The sequence below is a fragment of the Cryptomeria japonica genome, chromosome 6 (genome assembly GCF_030272615.1).
Source record: "Cryptomeria japonica chromosome 6, Sugi_1.0, whole genome shotgun sequence".
NCBI lineage: Eukaryota > Viridiplantae > Streptophyta > Pinopsida > Cupressales > Cupressaceae > Cryptomeria > Cryptomeria japonica.
In genome coordinates this window covers 587,241,278-587,252,249 of record NC_081410.1, presented here as the reverse complement: position 1 = coordinate 587,252,249, position 10,972 = coordinate 587,241,278, and the positions used below count along the sequence as shown (strand labels likewise).

General features: G+C 34.7%; 1 protein-coding gene across 1 annotated transcript; it reads left to right on the top strand.

Moving 5' to 3' along the window:
* The first annotated feature begins 6,368 nt into the window (after positions 1 to 6,368).
* LOC131035682 (protein DESIGUAL 2) lies at positions 6,369 to 9,572 on the top strand. Its single transcript, XM_057967413.2, has 3 exons — positions 6,369 to 6,658; positions 6,914 to 7,119; positions 8,961 to 9,572. The coding sequence occupies exons 1-3, from the start codon at positions 6,563 to 6,565 to the stop codon at positions 9,190 to 9,192; spliced, it is 534 nt and encodes a 177-aa protein (XP_057823396.1). The 5' UTR covers positions 6,369 to 6,562; the 3' UTR covers positions 9,193 to 9,572.
* The last annotated feature ends 1,400 nt before the right edge of the window (positions 9,573 to 10,972 follow it).

The window sequence follows — 10,972 nt, the reverse complement described above, 5'->3', positions numbered from 1 at the left end:
AGTCGCCCCATGACTTAATTCCAGGTGGAAGTTGGGAGAACCATTCCATAGCTTGATCGCCTAAGCTTTGTGGGAATAATCTCATCAAATATGTCTCTTCTGCTGTTACCTCAATGCAAGCTGTGAAAAACTATCTTATGTGTGCCTTAGGATCCCCTTTGCCTCTATACTTATCAAACTTAGGTGTCACAAAGTGTGTAGGAAATGGAGGCATTGGAATTCTCTTGTCAAATGGATAGGGACATGTGTCTCTCATTGTGTAAGTTGGCTTCGGTGCATTTATATCCTCCATTTTCTTTTATAAGTCCTTGATTTGCTGTTCCAAATTGTTCTTAGTTGGAGATCGACTTCTTGGGCCATACCCCATGCCTGAAGCACCCAGTAGAGGAGCATGTTGCATATATGGATGATATTGATCATACACATGTTCATATGGAGGAGGTCTATAGTGATGCTACATATATGGACCACTTGGTATAGAGTCATGGTGAGGAATGGAATATCTGCTTTGTCCATGTATTGCATACTCTATAGGCATGTCATGAGTTTGTTCTAGTGTGTTGCCCACAAATTTGACACGGGGTTTCCTTGTGTCCAAATTGTGAGCATGCCTTTGAATATCCAATTGCTTTGGTGGTTGGTCCTTAGCATTGGTATGTGATTGAGTATATTTTTCTACATAAGACTTCCATAATGGTCTACGAAGGTGAGTATCATATGCTTGACCATGTGTGTATGGGACCTCTGGTTTTTGAAACAAAGATGATAGTGATTCAGGCACAAGATGTGGTCCTCTATTGCCTCCACTATTAGGCCTCCTTTGATCCATGTTGGAGTGAGGTTGTTGTAAAGGTCGATTTTCCATTATTTGAGACATGTCAAAATCATGAGGGATCTTGGTTCCACTTTGTGCCATCACTTGTAGAAAATATTGTCTATATCTCCTCATTATTTCCTCAACCAATCGATTGAAATGAGGATCCATAATGGAGTCTTCCACTTCTGCTCAATGTACTGAAATGTTGTTCATATTTTCATTGTGTGTATCATTGTTGTTTATAGTGTCCATGTGCTCAACGTTTGGAATGTTTCTATAGGCATCCATGTCAGGTAATGCAATATGATCAGAATTGAAAAAGACATCATTGTCATACTCATAGGCACTCATGTTTGCGGACTCTTGAGTCTCTTTAGCTTCCCTCCTAGATTTTTGGGAACGGGTTTCAACCATGAACTAGGTATTGACCAAGATGTGTGAGACTAGATGAAAATGGAAAGAGTATGGAAGACCAAGAGTTGGATGGAATGTAAATGAATCTGAGGTGTACTTGCTATGTCCAAAATGTAAGACTAAGTATGTATGTAGTAGAGTAGGTGTGGCTTCCAAAGAGATGATAGATTCTCTTGATGAGGTAAGTTGACCTTGACTCTAAGTAAGACCAAATGAGACCCAAAGGTGATAGACCTTGATGAGGGACCACTTAGCAAAATTTTGTTGTATGTAGTGTGTTGACAAAGTATGATGAGGACAAGCAAGTGACCTTTTGACTCAAGTTTAGACAAATGTGAATGTAATGTAAGGTGTAAAGCAATGATGGACTTTGTGAGACCCAAAGATAGGTTGAATGCTAGATGAAAAACTAAAGAGATAGCTTAGGAAGCTCAAGAATTCTGAAATTGATTGCTCTTGTTTGTTGGACTGCAAATTTTTCCAATTTGTGAAGTTGTTGTTGTGACCAAATCTGAATTTTTGACTGTATTTCCATGACAAGAGGACACAATGTTGATGAAGATTCAATGTTTGCAAGTGTCTAGACTCAAAATGACTCAAAGAAAAATGTGTTGTTTGATGTAAAATTTGATTTGCATACACTTGAAGACACAAAAGACACAATGTTTTGATGTTTGGTCTTGAATGTTTGATTGTTCAAAATAAGACAAGCATAATTCTTATGGTTGGCCAGGACAATAGTTGTTGATCCCACATGGAGTTTCCCCTGAGGCTATGCTATTCAGAGCAGATACTTAGATGCTTGACCCCACTGGCTCCACCCTTGACACTCACTTCTCAGGGCAGCCAAGCATCAGTCCCCACAAAAACTCTCCGTGGAGAACTTTGTATCTCTACTAAGAACCATATGTGTGTGGGCCGCTACTAGAGGTCCAACCTCCTGCCCCAACAACTAGAAGGATTTTGGCTTCTAAAACAAAAAGGTGCTAGTAAGGGCATCTGCTCGTGTGGCCATACATGCAACACTTTTAGCTCTGTAAATAAAGAAGGCTCCCAGCCGGTAGGGGTTACGCCCTACAACTGATCAAATAAATTTGATCAAACGGGTTTATGGGGAGACATAGTGTCGGTATGAACTAATCAACACATGTTATCCATAGTTTTCACCATGAATACAATTATTTATAGTGGTTTGCAAGAAGATGGCTTTTCTTTTGCTACCACTTGGGTCGTTCTCTCCTCACTAGTAGTCCTAATGACCACATGGGAAGATAGACCCTCTAAAGATGAAACAAAAAGAGCCTATTGCTCAAGACACAAAAGACAATGGTTCAATTTTAGTGCACCAATTGAAGTGTTTGCTAGTGTATGAGAACAAGGCACACAATGAAGATCAAAAACCCTTGCCAAGGTCCTGCAACAAATATTTGTTAGTAGTTTGGATTGTTTCAAATGATCACCCCTTCCTGCAAGCACACAAATTAGGTAAATTTTAGATCCAAAAGACTTTGTGAAATAGGGGCCTTCAACAATGCATTTTGTTGACCAATTCAAAGATCCGATTCATCATAAAAAAAGACCACTTGTAAAATTTCAAGAGATTTCCAGAAATGTAAGAAAATCCAAAAAATTTGCTAATTTGCTCCAAAAATTAATTTTTCATGAAAAATAATATAAAATGCAAAATCGATCCAAAAAATTTGAAATTTTTACTGGAGAGTCTTGATAGTCTTCCAAACCTGCATAAAAAAATTTCTGCAACAAATCTAAGTAGTTTGTGAGATATGAGTAAAATAATGCAAAACCCTAATTTTCAAAGATCCGATTTTTAAGGAATGATTTTGCATCAAATTTAAAATCACATAGAACAGATCCTATGTATAATTTTGAGAGATTACCAAAAATGTAAGAAAATCTGAAACATTCACTAATTTGCTCTCAAAATTAATTTTTTATGAAAACTCATAAAAAATTCATATAAAATGAAAATTTGATGCAAAAAATTTGAAATTTTTATTGAATCCTTCTGATACTTTTCCTGGCCTGCAAAAAAATTTTGATTCCAAAATTCGAAGCCATTTGTGAGATCTGATCAAAATAAGGAAAAACCCTAATTTTTAAAGATCCAATTTTTTAGGAAATATTTTGCATCAAAATTAAAATCGCAAAGAACAGATCCTCTGTATAACTATGAGAGATTTCCAAAAATGTAAGAAAATCCAAAAAATTAGCTCATTTGCTCTCAAAATTAATTACCTATATATTAACAATATTAAAAGACTACATGAATTCAACCACAATTTTGTTCTTTGTTGAGCTCTTGTGCACACATAAAATCTGAGAGCAAATATATCAAACAAGATCAATGGAGATTGAAACCCTACTAGACATGCAAATGGTATATTTGGTTTATTTTGTTTATTTGCATGGTCTTATGTATCTTCATTTGTGTTTGGTGGATTGCTTTTCATTGTTAGGCTAGGGTTTTGTGGTTGGATCCTTGTTAGTCTTTCAATATTGTTGTTTTCACTATCCATTTTCACCATATACAAAAGCTACATAAAACACAATATCAATACTACTAGAGAAGACAAATTCAATATTCCCCATATGTAATCCATTGTATAAATAGTGGGGAGAACAAACAATGAGATTAAATAGATATGCTAATATACCCAATATACCTACTATTATATGATGAGAAGCTTTACTCCTAGAACAAAAGAATCAAAATCTTCATCTCTTAAAGCTAGATTCATAGGTTGTATTTTTTCCAATTAGTCTGTAAGGATTAGACACCCATATTCTAGGGCCATATAAACTTGTTATATGAAACACTTTAGATTTTAAAAAAGCTATCCCTAAGAGTAATTTATTCCAAAAATATTAGGCAAATCTAAACAAGGTTTTCTTGTAGAATAATCATAGAATATGCCTAGATCCCAATATACCAAATGCCAAACAACTATTAAAAAGCATGAGGTAGAAAACATGGTATGTGGCTTGACCACACCTTCATTAACTCCAAATATTTGGATTAGATTATACTCCTTGTGTGGGGATATGCGCAATAGGGGAAGGATATAAGGTCATATATATAAATGCATGTAAGGTTGAAAGTAAATGGGGATGGATAGAGATTTAGGAAGGAGCCAAACTTAACACAAATTGGTGCCACTTGTCACTATATAATTGGATTAAAGTATTCTATCAAAATTAACCCAAATTAATTAAGAATTTGCCTAAATATACAATTCTTATAATTACAATTTATACATTATATAATAATAATAATATACATGCAATGATCAACATTTTCAATGTTCAAAATATTTAAACCAATGTTTAATTGATTTTGTTATTACACATAGATGTTAGACATACATTAATATACCTATAACTATACAAAAACTGAAAAAATGATATTAGATAGAAAAAATGGATGACACTTGATCTAGGTACATAACCTTACACTCACGATAATTTATAGATTATACTAAATGTATAAAGACACAAAAAAATTAATTTAAAAGGATAAAACAATTAACTTTTTTTTTCATGCATGGTGATGTGGGTATTCTTCAAAGGTTGAGTTTTTCCGATCACGGATTTGGTAGGCAACATAGATGTAAACAATCTAGGAGGAAGATTGATTGGATGGGTCGATGGCTTCATCCTCCTTAAGGAATTGTGAATATAAATATTGATGGCTCTTCTAGGGAGAATATTGGGTCATGCAAGTATAGTTGGTATTGTTCGAGATCGTTATGGTGATGTTTAGTTTTTCTTTTCCATTTATAAAGGGTTTCATACGATTAACTTCATGGAGGCCCTCACTATCTTGTATGCAATGGAGAGAGGTTGTAATCTTGGTTGGAAAATGATTATTTGTGAATCTATCAGTAGCGATTGGATGATGGTAATTGGTGTTTAGCTGTGGTTATTCGACGGATTCTAAGTTTGAGTAGGTTTTTAGATTTTGTTACTTTTTGTCATATTCCTAGAAAAGAGAATAGTGTAGACGATTGTCTAGCCAAATGGGCATTTGATGGCTTGTAGGGTAGGAATATTGCAGAAATGGGACATTTGTGTTTGGATTCATCTCATATATTCAAACTAATAGTAGATGAGGATAGGAATGGATAATTCATAGGTCTTTACTAGGTTGTTGGTCATTGTTGCTTTGTAATCTTCATTTGTGATTAATAAATTTTTACCCCTTTCGACAAAAAAATTAACTTCATTTTTATTAATTTAAAAAAAAAAAAAAACTTAAAAATCATCTATACACAAATATATTTATCAAAGTTTTAATTTAACTATAAGATTGTAGTTCAAGCACTTGACCAAGATTCTTATTCTCAAATAAATGATCACTATAAACTCATAATCTGATATCAGATAACAAAACAAACTCATAAATGATACAAAATCCAAAATCTAAAAGAAAACTCTAATTTAAAAAACAAAATGTAAACTAATATCTCCAATATTTCTCACTCGTATTCTCAAAAAGGAGAAAAATATTTCTCTGTGGAGACAAAAAGAAGTGAGCAGGATTCAGCTTTACAGATATCAAATGCTTCCTATAATAATTTGTGAAGACTATTTGCAGTCATGTTCCCACTGGAATTTGCAAGTAAAGTCGTAGATATCTTGTACCCTAAGGCCCTATCCAAGCTGACCAGCTAAGGAAGATAAGAATATTGAAAATTAAATATCAAAAATAAAGGTAAAGCCAAAGCCAAAAGGAGGTTCTTGTCACTGTCATTACATCTGTAGTCCAACTTTGGATCCTGCAGCTTTTCTTAATCCTAACGATAAGAACAACCACAATGAAAGTTCACATTGATTAATGTTCATGCTATTTTTCACTCTAATCTAGAGTTAAAGTGATTCCGTTCTGCACTCATTACTTTGAAATCTAGTCTTTAAGCTCCTCCACAAGAATATGTTTTCCTTCTTTGAGATTTTCCCAGATTCTAAGTGAACCCACAGTATTCTTCTTTTACATTAACAATTAAGATCTTCACTGTTCATAAGTTACTCATTATTCTCTTTCATCAAAAAGTTAAGTGTTTTGCTATTGTCCTCTTGGTTTTCACTTTTACTTTTGCACCACAACCGACTACTTTTTGAATTCTGTGCTCTCAATTATTCCATGTACACCATGCCTAAGATTAAATAATTACTTGTTCCTACATGTCTTTCTCACTGAGTTTTTCAACAGTTCTCCTGGGAGCATTCTCTGACTGAGAAAGGGTTTGTTTGTGTTTGCAGAGCAGGAAAGAAGAACAACAGTGCATAAAATATAGCACTAGATCTAAAATAATGAAGTTAATAGGAGCAGTAATAATTATTTTTGTTGTGGCCTTGGATGTGGCAGCAGGAATCCTTGGTTTGAATGCAAATAATTCCCAGAATAAGGTATTAATCTAGTAACTATAGAGCTTGTTTGAGTGGGTTTAATGGAAGTCTAGAATATCTTTGTTTTAAAAGAGAATGCCGTTTCTGGATTCAATTGTGCTTTATATTTTTTGCATCAAAGTTTTGTATCACACTCTGTGATCTATCATGAAACTGACCATAAAACATCGTTGCTGGGTTTGTTGGTGCAGAGTATTCTTATCTTATGACTCAACTCTTTTAGTATTGATTTTGGGTTTCTATGTATGAATGCAGGAGAAGCATGTACACTTCTTGTTTATAGAATGCAGGCAACCAAGTCATGATGCTTTCCACCTGGGAGTGGCAGCAGCTTCACTATTGTTGATTGCCCATGTGATTGGCAATGTTGCAGGAGGGTGTATTTGTTATGGGTCTAAAGAGGAGCTTGCGAATTCTCCTGTCAACAAGCAGGTTGCTGGGATTACCCTCCTCCTTTCATGGTAACATTCATTTTTCTTTAACGTCTTTGACTTCACTAGGATATAACAAAGCCGTGGTTGGGAATTAAAGCATCATGTTGAGCTTAAAAATTGCATAAAATGTACTTTATATCTGTATTTGTGTCAGTTTAAGTTGTGCTTTTAGAGAAATACGCTTACTTTTCACAGTTATAGGGCTTGGCGATTTGAGATTCCTCACATATATATATAGTTAAACAAATTTCAATATTTGAAAAAAATGTGTATATACAACCTTCAAAGAGGCCTAAATTTGACTGCTGACCTACCACTCAAACAAAAAAGTGTGAGAGTTATTTATTCTAAAATACCCTTCAAATATTAAAAACATCATATTTCAAACAGATATATCATAGATTAAATATATTTAATTATACTTACATATAATTTTAGGGTGTCCCAGTAGCCTTTTGCTATTATGGTTTCCCATTCTCATTTCTACAACATGTCCTTGGACTGAAGGTCTAAGACTTCTAGCAGAAGTTTCCTGCTAGACTTCCCTTTAGAAACTTTCATTTTTATTATTTCTTGCTTAATGCATTAGCTTACTGCCCACTAGTGTCCCCTGATTCCTAGAGCTTCTGTAGGATTTGTAAGAGACAACATGCACTAAATGTTTTACCAATTAGAAAGAATGCCATGAATGAGGTGGGGTTCCCTTGTTAATAACATCCTTGAACTTTTTAAGCAAATACTTATGTGCTCTATGAATCCTTTGCCTTTGATGTATGATTATTTTCAATGCAAATTCTCTACAGATTCAAGAGCTTGTTGCAGAACAACATATCCCTCTAGTTTCCTGCATTTTCTTCTCTCTTTCTCTTTAATGTCATCCTTGACCCTGGAACCAGTAAGAAACAAAAGAACATGTTGAATTAGCATGGCCCTTAAACCCCTTTTGATATTCTTCAGTACTTTTCTATGCAAAGAAAATTGAAATTATTACTGTACACAGAAGATCCATGGGTCCAAACAAGCTCAATGTGAAACATATTGTTTTCAACATCAAAAGCATCCAAAACCACATTGATTAGTTTTTGGGGCATCCCTAGGAAAGCTCAGCCCATTAAACTAATTAGTACTGTTCATTGTTCTTAATTGAGTTTTTCCAATGGAAAATCTGTCATGTTTTTATTTCCTTCTTCATTGCATGACATTCATAACTGTAATTGGTTTTCATACTTTAGGGGATCTCTTATGGAGACATTAATTGGTGTTTAAGATAAGGTGTTCACTCATCTTAAATATCATGCACATTTACAGTCAAACACTACAAGCATGTTTGATGTTACAACTAAACACTTATCAAGGGCCATTAAGGTGGTTTGGCTTTAAAACCTCTGTTTTGTAATTGTAATAATCTGCATTTTTCTTAGATATATGAAACTAACCTTGTTTATACTGTGTTTAGATTTTGTTTTGCAATCTATATGGGGATAGTTAACATGATTTTTCTTTGGTAGATATATCTCTTAATAAAGAGAGAATACACATTAACAGCTTAACATAAATTGTCTTGATAGTTTCTGAATTTGATTATGTGATCAAATTTTTCATCAACGTCATGGATCATATTCCATGATTCATCATCAGAATGAGTAAGTTCCATGATCCATTTTTTCATTTCTACGTTCACGTTTACTCATCCTAATGATACATCATGGAGCATGATCTGAAAGGTTGATAAAAAAATTGATCACACGATCAAATCCAGAAACTATTAAGACAATTTATCATAGATTGTAAAAATTTCATACATTTAACTTAAAATGAATCAATTTTGTTTGGGTTACTGATATTCTTTTCCTCTTTGGGTGTTAAAGGATAATGCTTGGTATTGCATTCACATTGCTGATACTTGGAGCCATGTACAATGACCATTCAAGGTCTACTTGTTCAATTAGTCGCCACAAGTTTTTGTGGTATGGAGGAGTACTCTGTTTTGTGCATGGAGCACTGATGACTGCATATTATGTTTCAGCCACAGCAGTCATCGGTGATGATAAAAACATGAGAGGTCTCCCCATGGCAGAAAGAGGGCGCAGTAATTTCTGAGCCATCTTGGTTTTAACCATTTTTGTAAAACTAAAAATCCATTGAAGAGGATTTTCTTCATCAAGAGAAATTTCTACTCAATTAAGTATCAAACATTCCAGAATGTCATGCCAGTTACTCTGTAGTAGGGATTCCAATTTGTATTTATGTGTTTGTTTTATCTCAATCTCTCTTGAATTAGATTAGGGGGTTTACTGTTCGAAACCCACTATGGAGATTTGATGAAATTGTAGAGTGAAGGGAAGTGTGGGTTTGCTGTGTGGATTACTTTTCTTGATGTAATCATTTCAAATATTGTTTTATCATTTTGGTTGCCGGACTAGTTTTTGAGAATGTAAATTCAAATCCAGATTTTATATTATGTTTTAGTTCTTCCTTGATTGGAGTGGTCTTCTATATATTGCTGTCCAAATTTGAATGAGAGTTGAAATCATTTCTATTCTTTTTATGGAATACATAATGAGCTTCACAGAGAAGATTTATGTATTTTATATTGGATATTGTATGTAAGATTTGCGTGGATTTAATGGAAGATGTATGTCATATTCATCTTAGTGTTTTAATTAACATCTTGGTGAACAAGATGGAAGATAATAACAAAAGAGTTATATGTTTTTTGGATTAAATATAAAGTATCAAAATTACATCTTCACCGCATTAGTTCATGAGTCTGATTAGCAAGGGACGAATCAAAACTTAACAAAATTACATCATACCCACTAACTTACAAAACATAGGAGTAACATAGAACAAAAACAATAAAGAACTACACCCCATAGTCAGTCAAATGATGTGTCTTTATCAGGTAAACTGTTTTTCCCATCTAGGGGAACCCATGCAGTCCATCCATGGTCCCCTTCCATCCAGACTTCAATCAGACCATTAACAATCTGTTCTACATGAGGGTGTGCATTTTGGGTACAAATTTGTTCTTCTTCTCCACGAACAACATCCATCCTAGCTTGTCTTTGTTCCAGCTGGTGCATGAACCTCAACAGGGCCTGTTCAAACACTGTATTGTTGCTACCAACCCGGTCCCATGTACAGCCATCAAATAATTCCTTCAAATAAACAATTGTAGAGCCATCCTTGATCCATTGATCAAATTTGCCTTCATCTAACCTGAGGACCACGGTAACCTGCAGGGAAATTAAGTGAAAAATGAGTCTCCTCAGAGACTCAGAAGGTTCCTAGATTTCCCAGTAAAGACATCATCATTGCGAAATTTCCATATCAGCCATAAAATCTCTAGAGAAAGACAAGACCAAAAGAGACCAACCATCTTCTTGCAACCTTTAATGAATCCAAGGCAAGCATCCAAGAAAGAAACAGAGCTAACACCAAATTTTATACCAAAAATTTTCCACACTTCCTTAGCAAAGTGACAGTCAAAGAAAACATGATTTACAGTCTCAAGGAGGCGGCATATTTTACAACTGAAGAAGTTTCTCTCAAAGTCTTTCAAGGGCAGTTTATGAAGGATCAACTACTAGCCAAATAATTTTTTTTTTTGGTTCTAAGGGACCTACCCAAAATCTGATGGGATGGGGTTAGGGAAAGACTAGCCTAGTCTATGCTCTTGGATCCTTTCCTTGGATCACCTAGTGTTCTCTACACACCCTAGGGTCTCTAGGACTTCCCTTTTCTTGAGGAACCCCTTGACCTTGCCCAATCCACCCACCAATGAGTTGCAATGCTGCTCTCAAGGTCTCACCTACTCATGAGACTCAAACCCCTTACTATGGCTAATAAGGGCTAATCTTGTTCCACACCTTCCAAG

Excerpts from the sequence above, each read along its gene's own strand:
- LOC131035682 (XM_057967413.2), top strand. The coding sequence starts at position 6,563 with ATGAAGTTAATAGGAGCAGTAATAATTATTTTTGTTGTGGCCTTGGAT. Across the intron at positions 6,659-6,913 it reads CAAATAATTCCCAGAATAAG|GAGAAGCATGTACACTTCTT; the intron begins GTATTAATCTAG and ends GTATGAATGCAG. Across the intron at positions 7,120-8,960 it reads ATTACCCTCCTCCTTTCATG|GATAATGCTTGGTATTGCAT; the intron begins GTAACATTCATT and ends TGGGTGTTAAAG.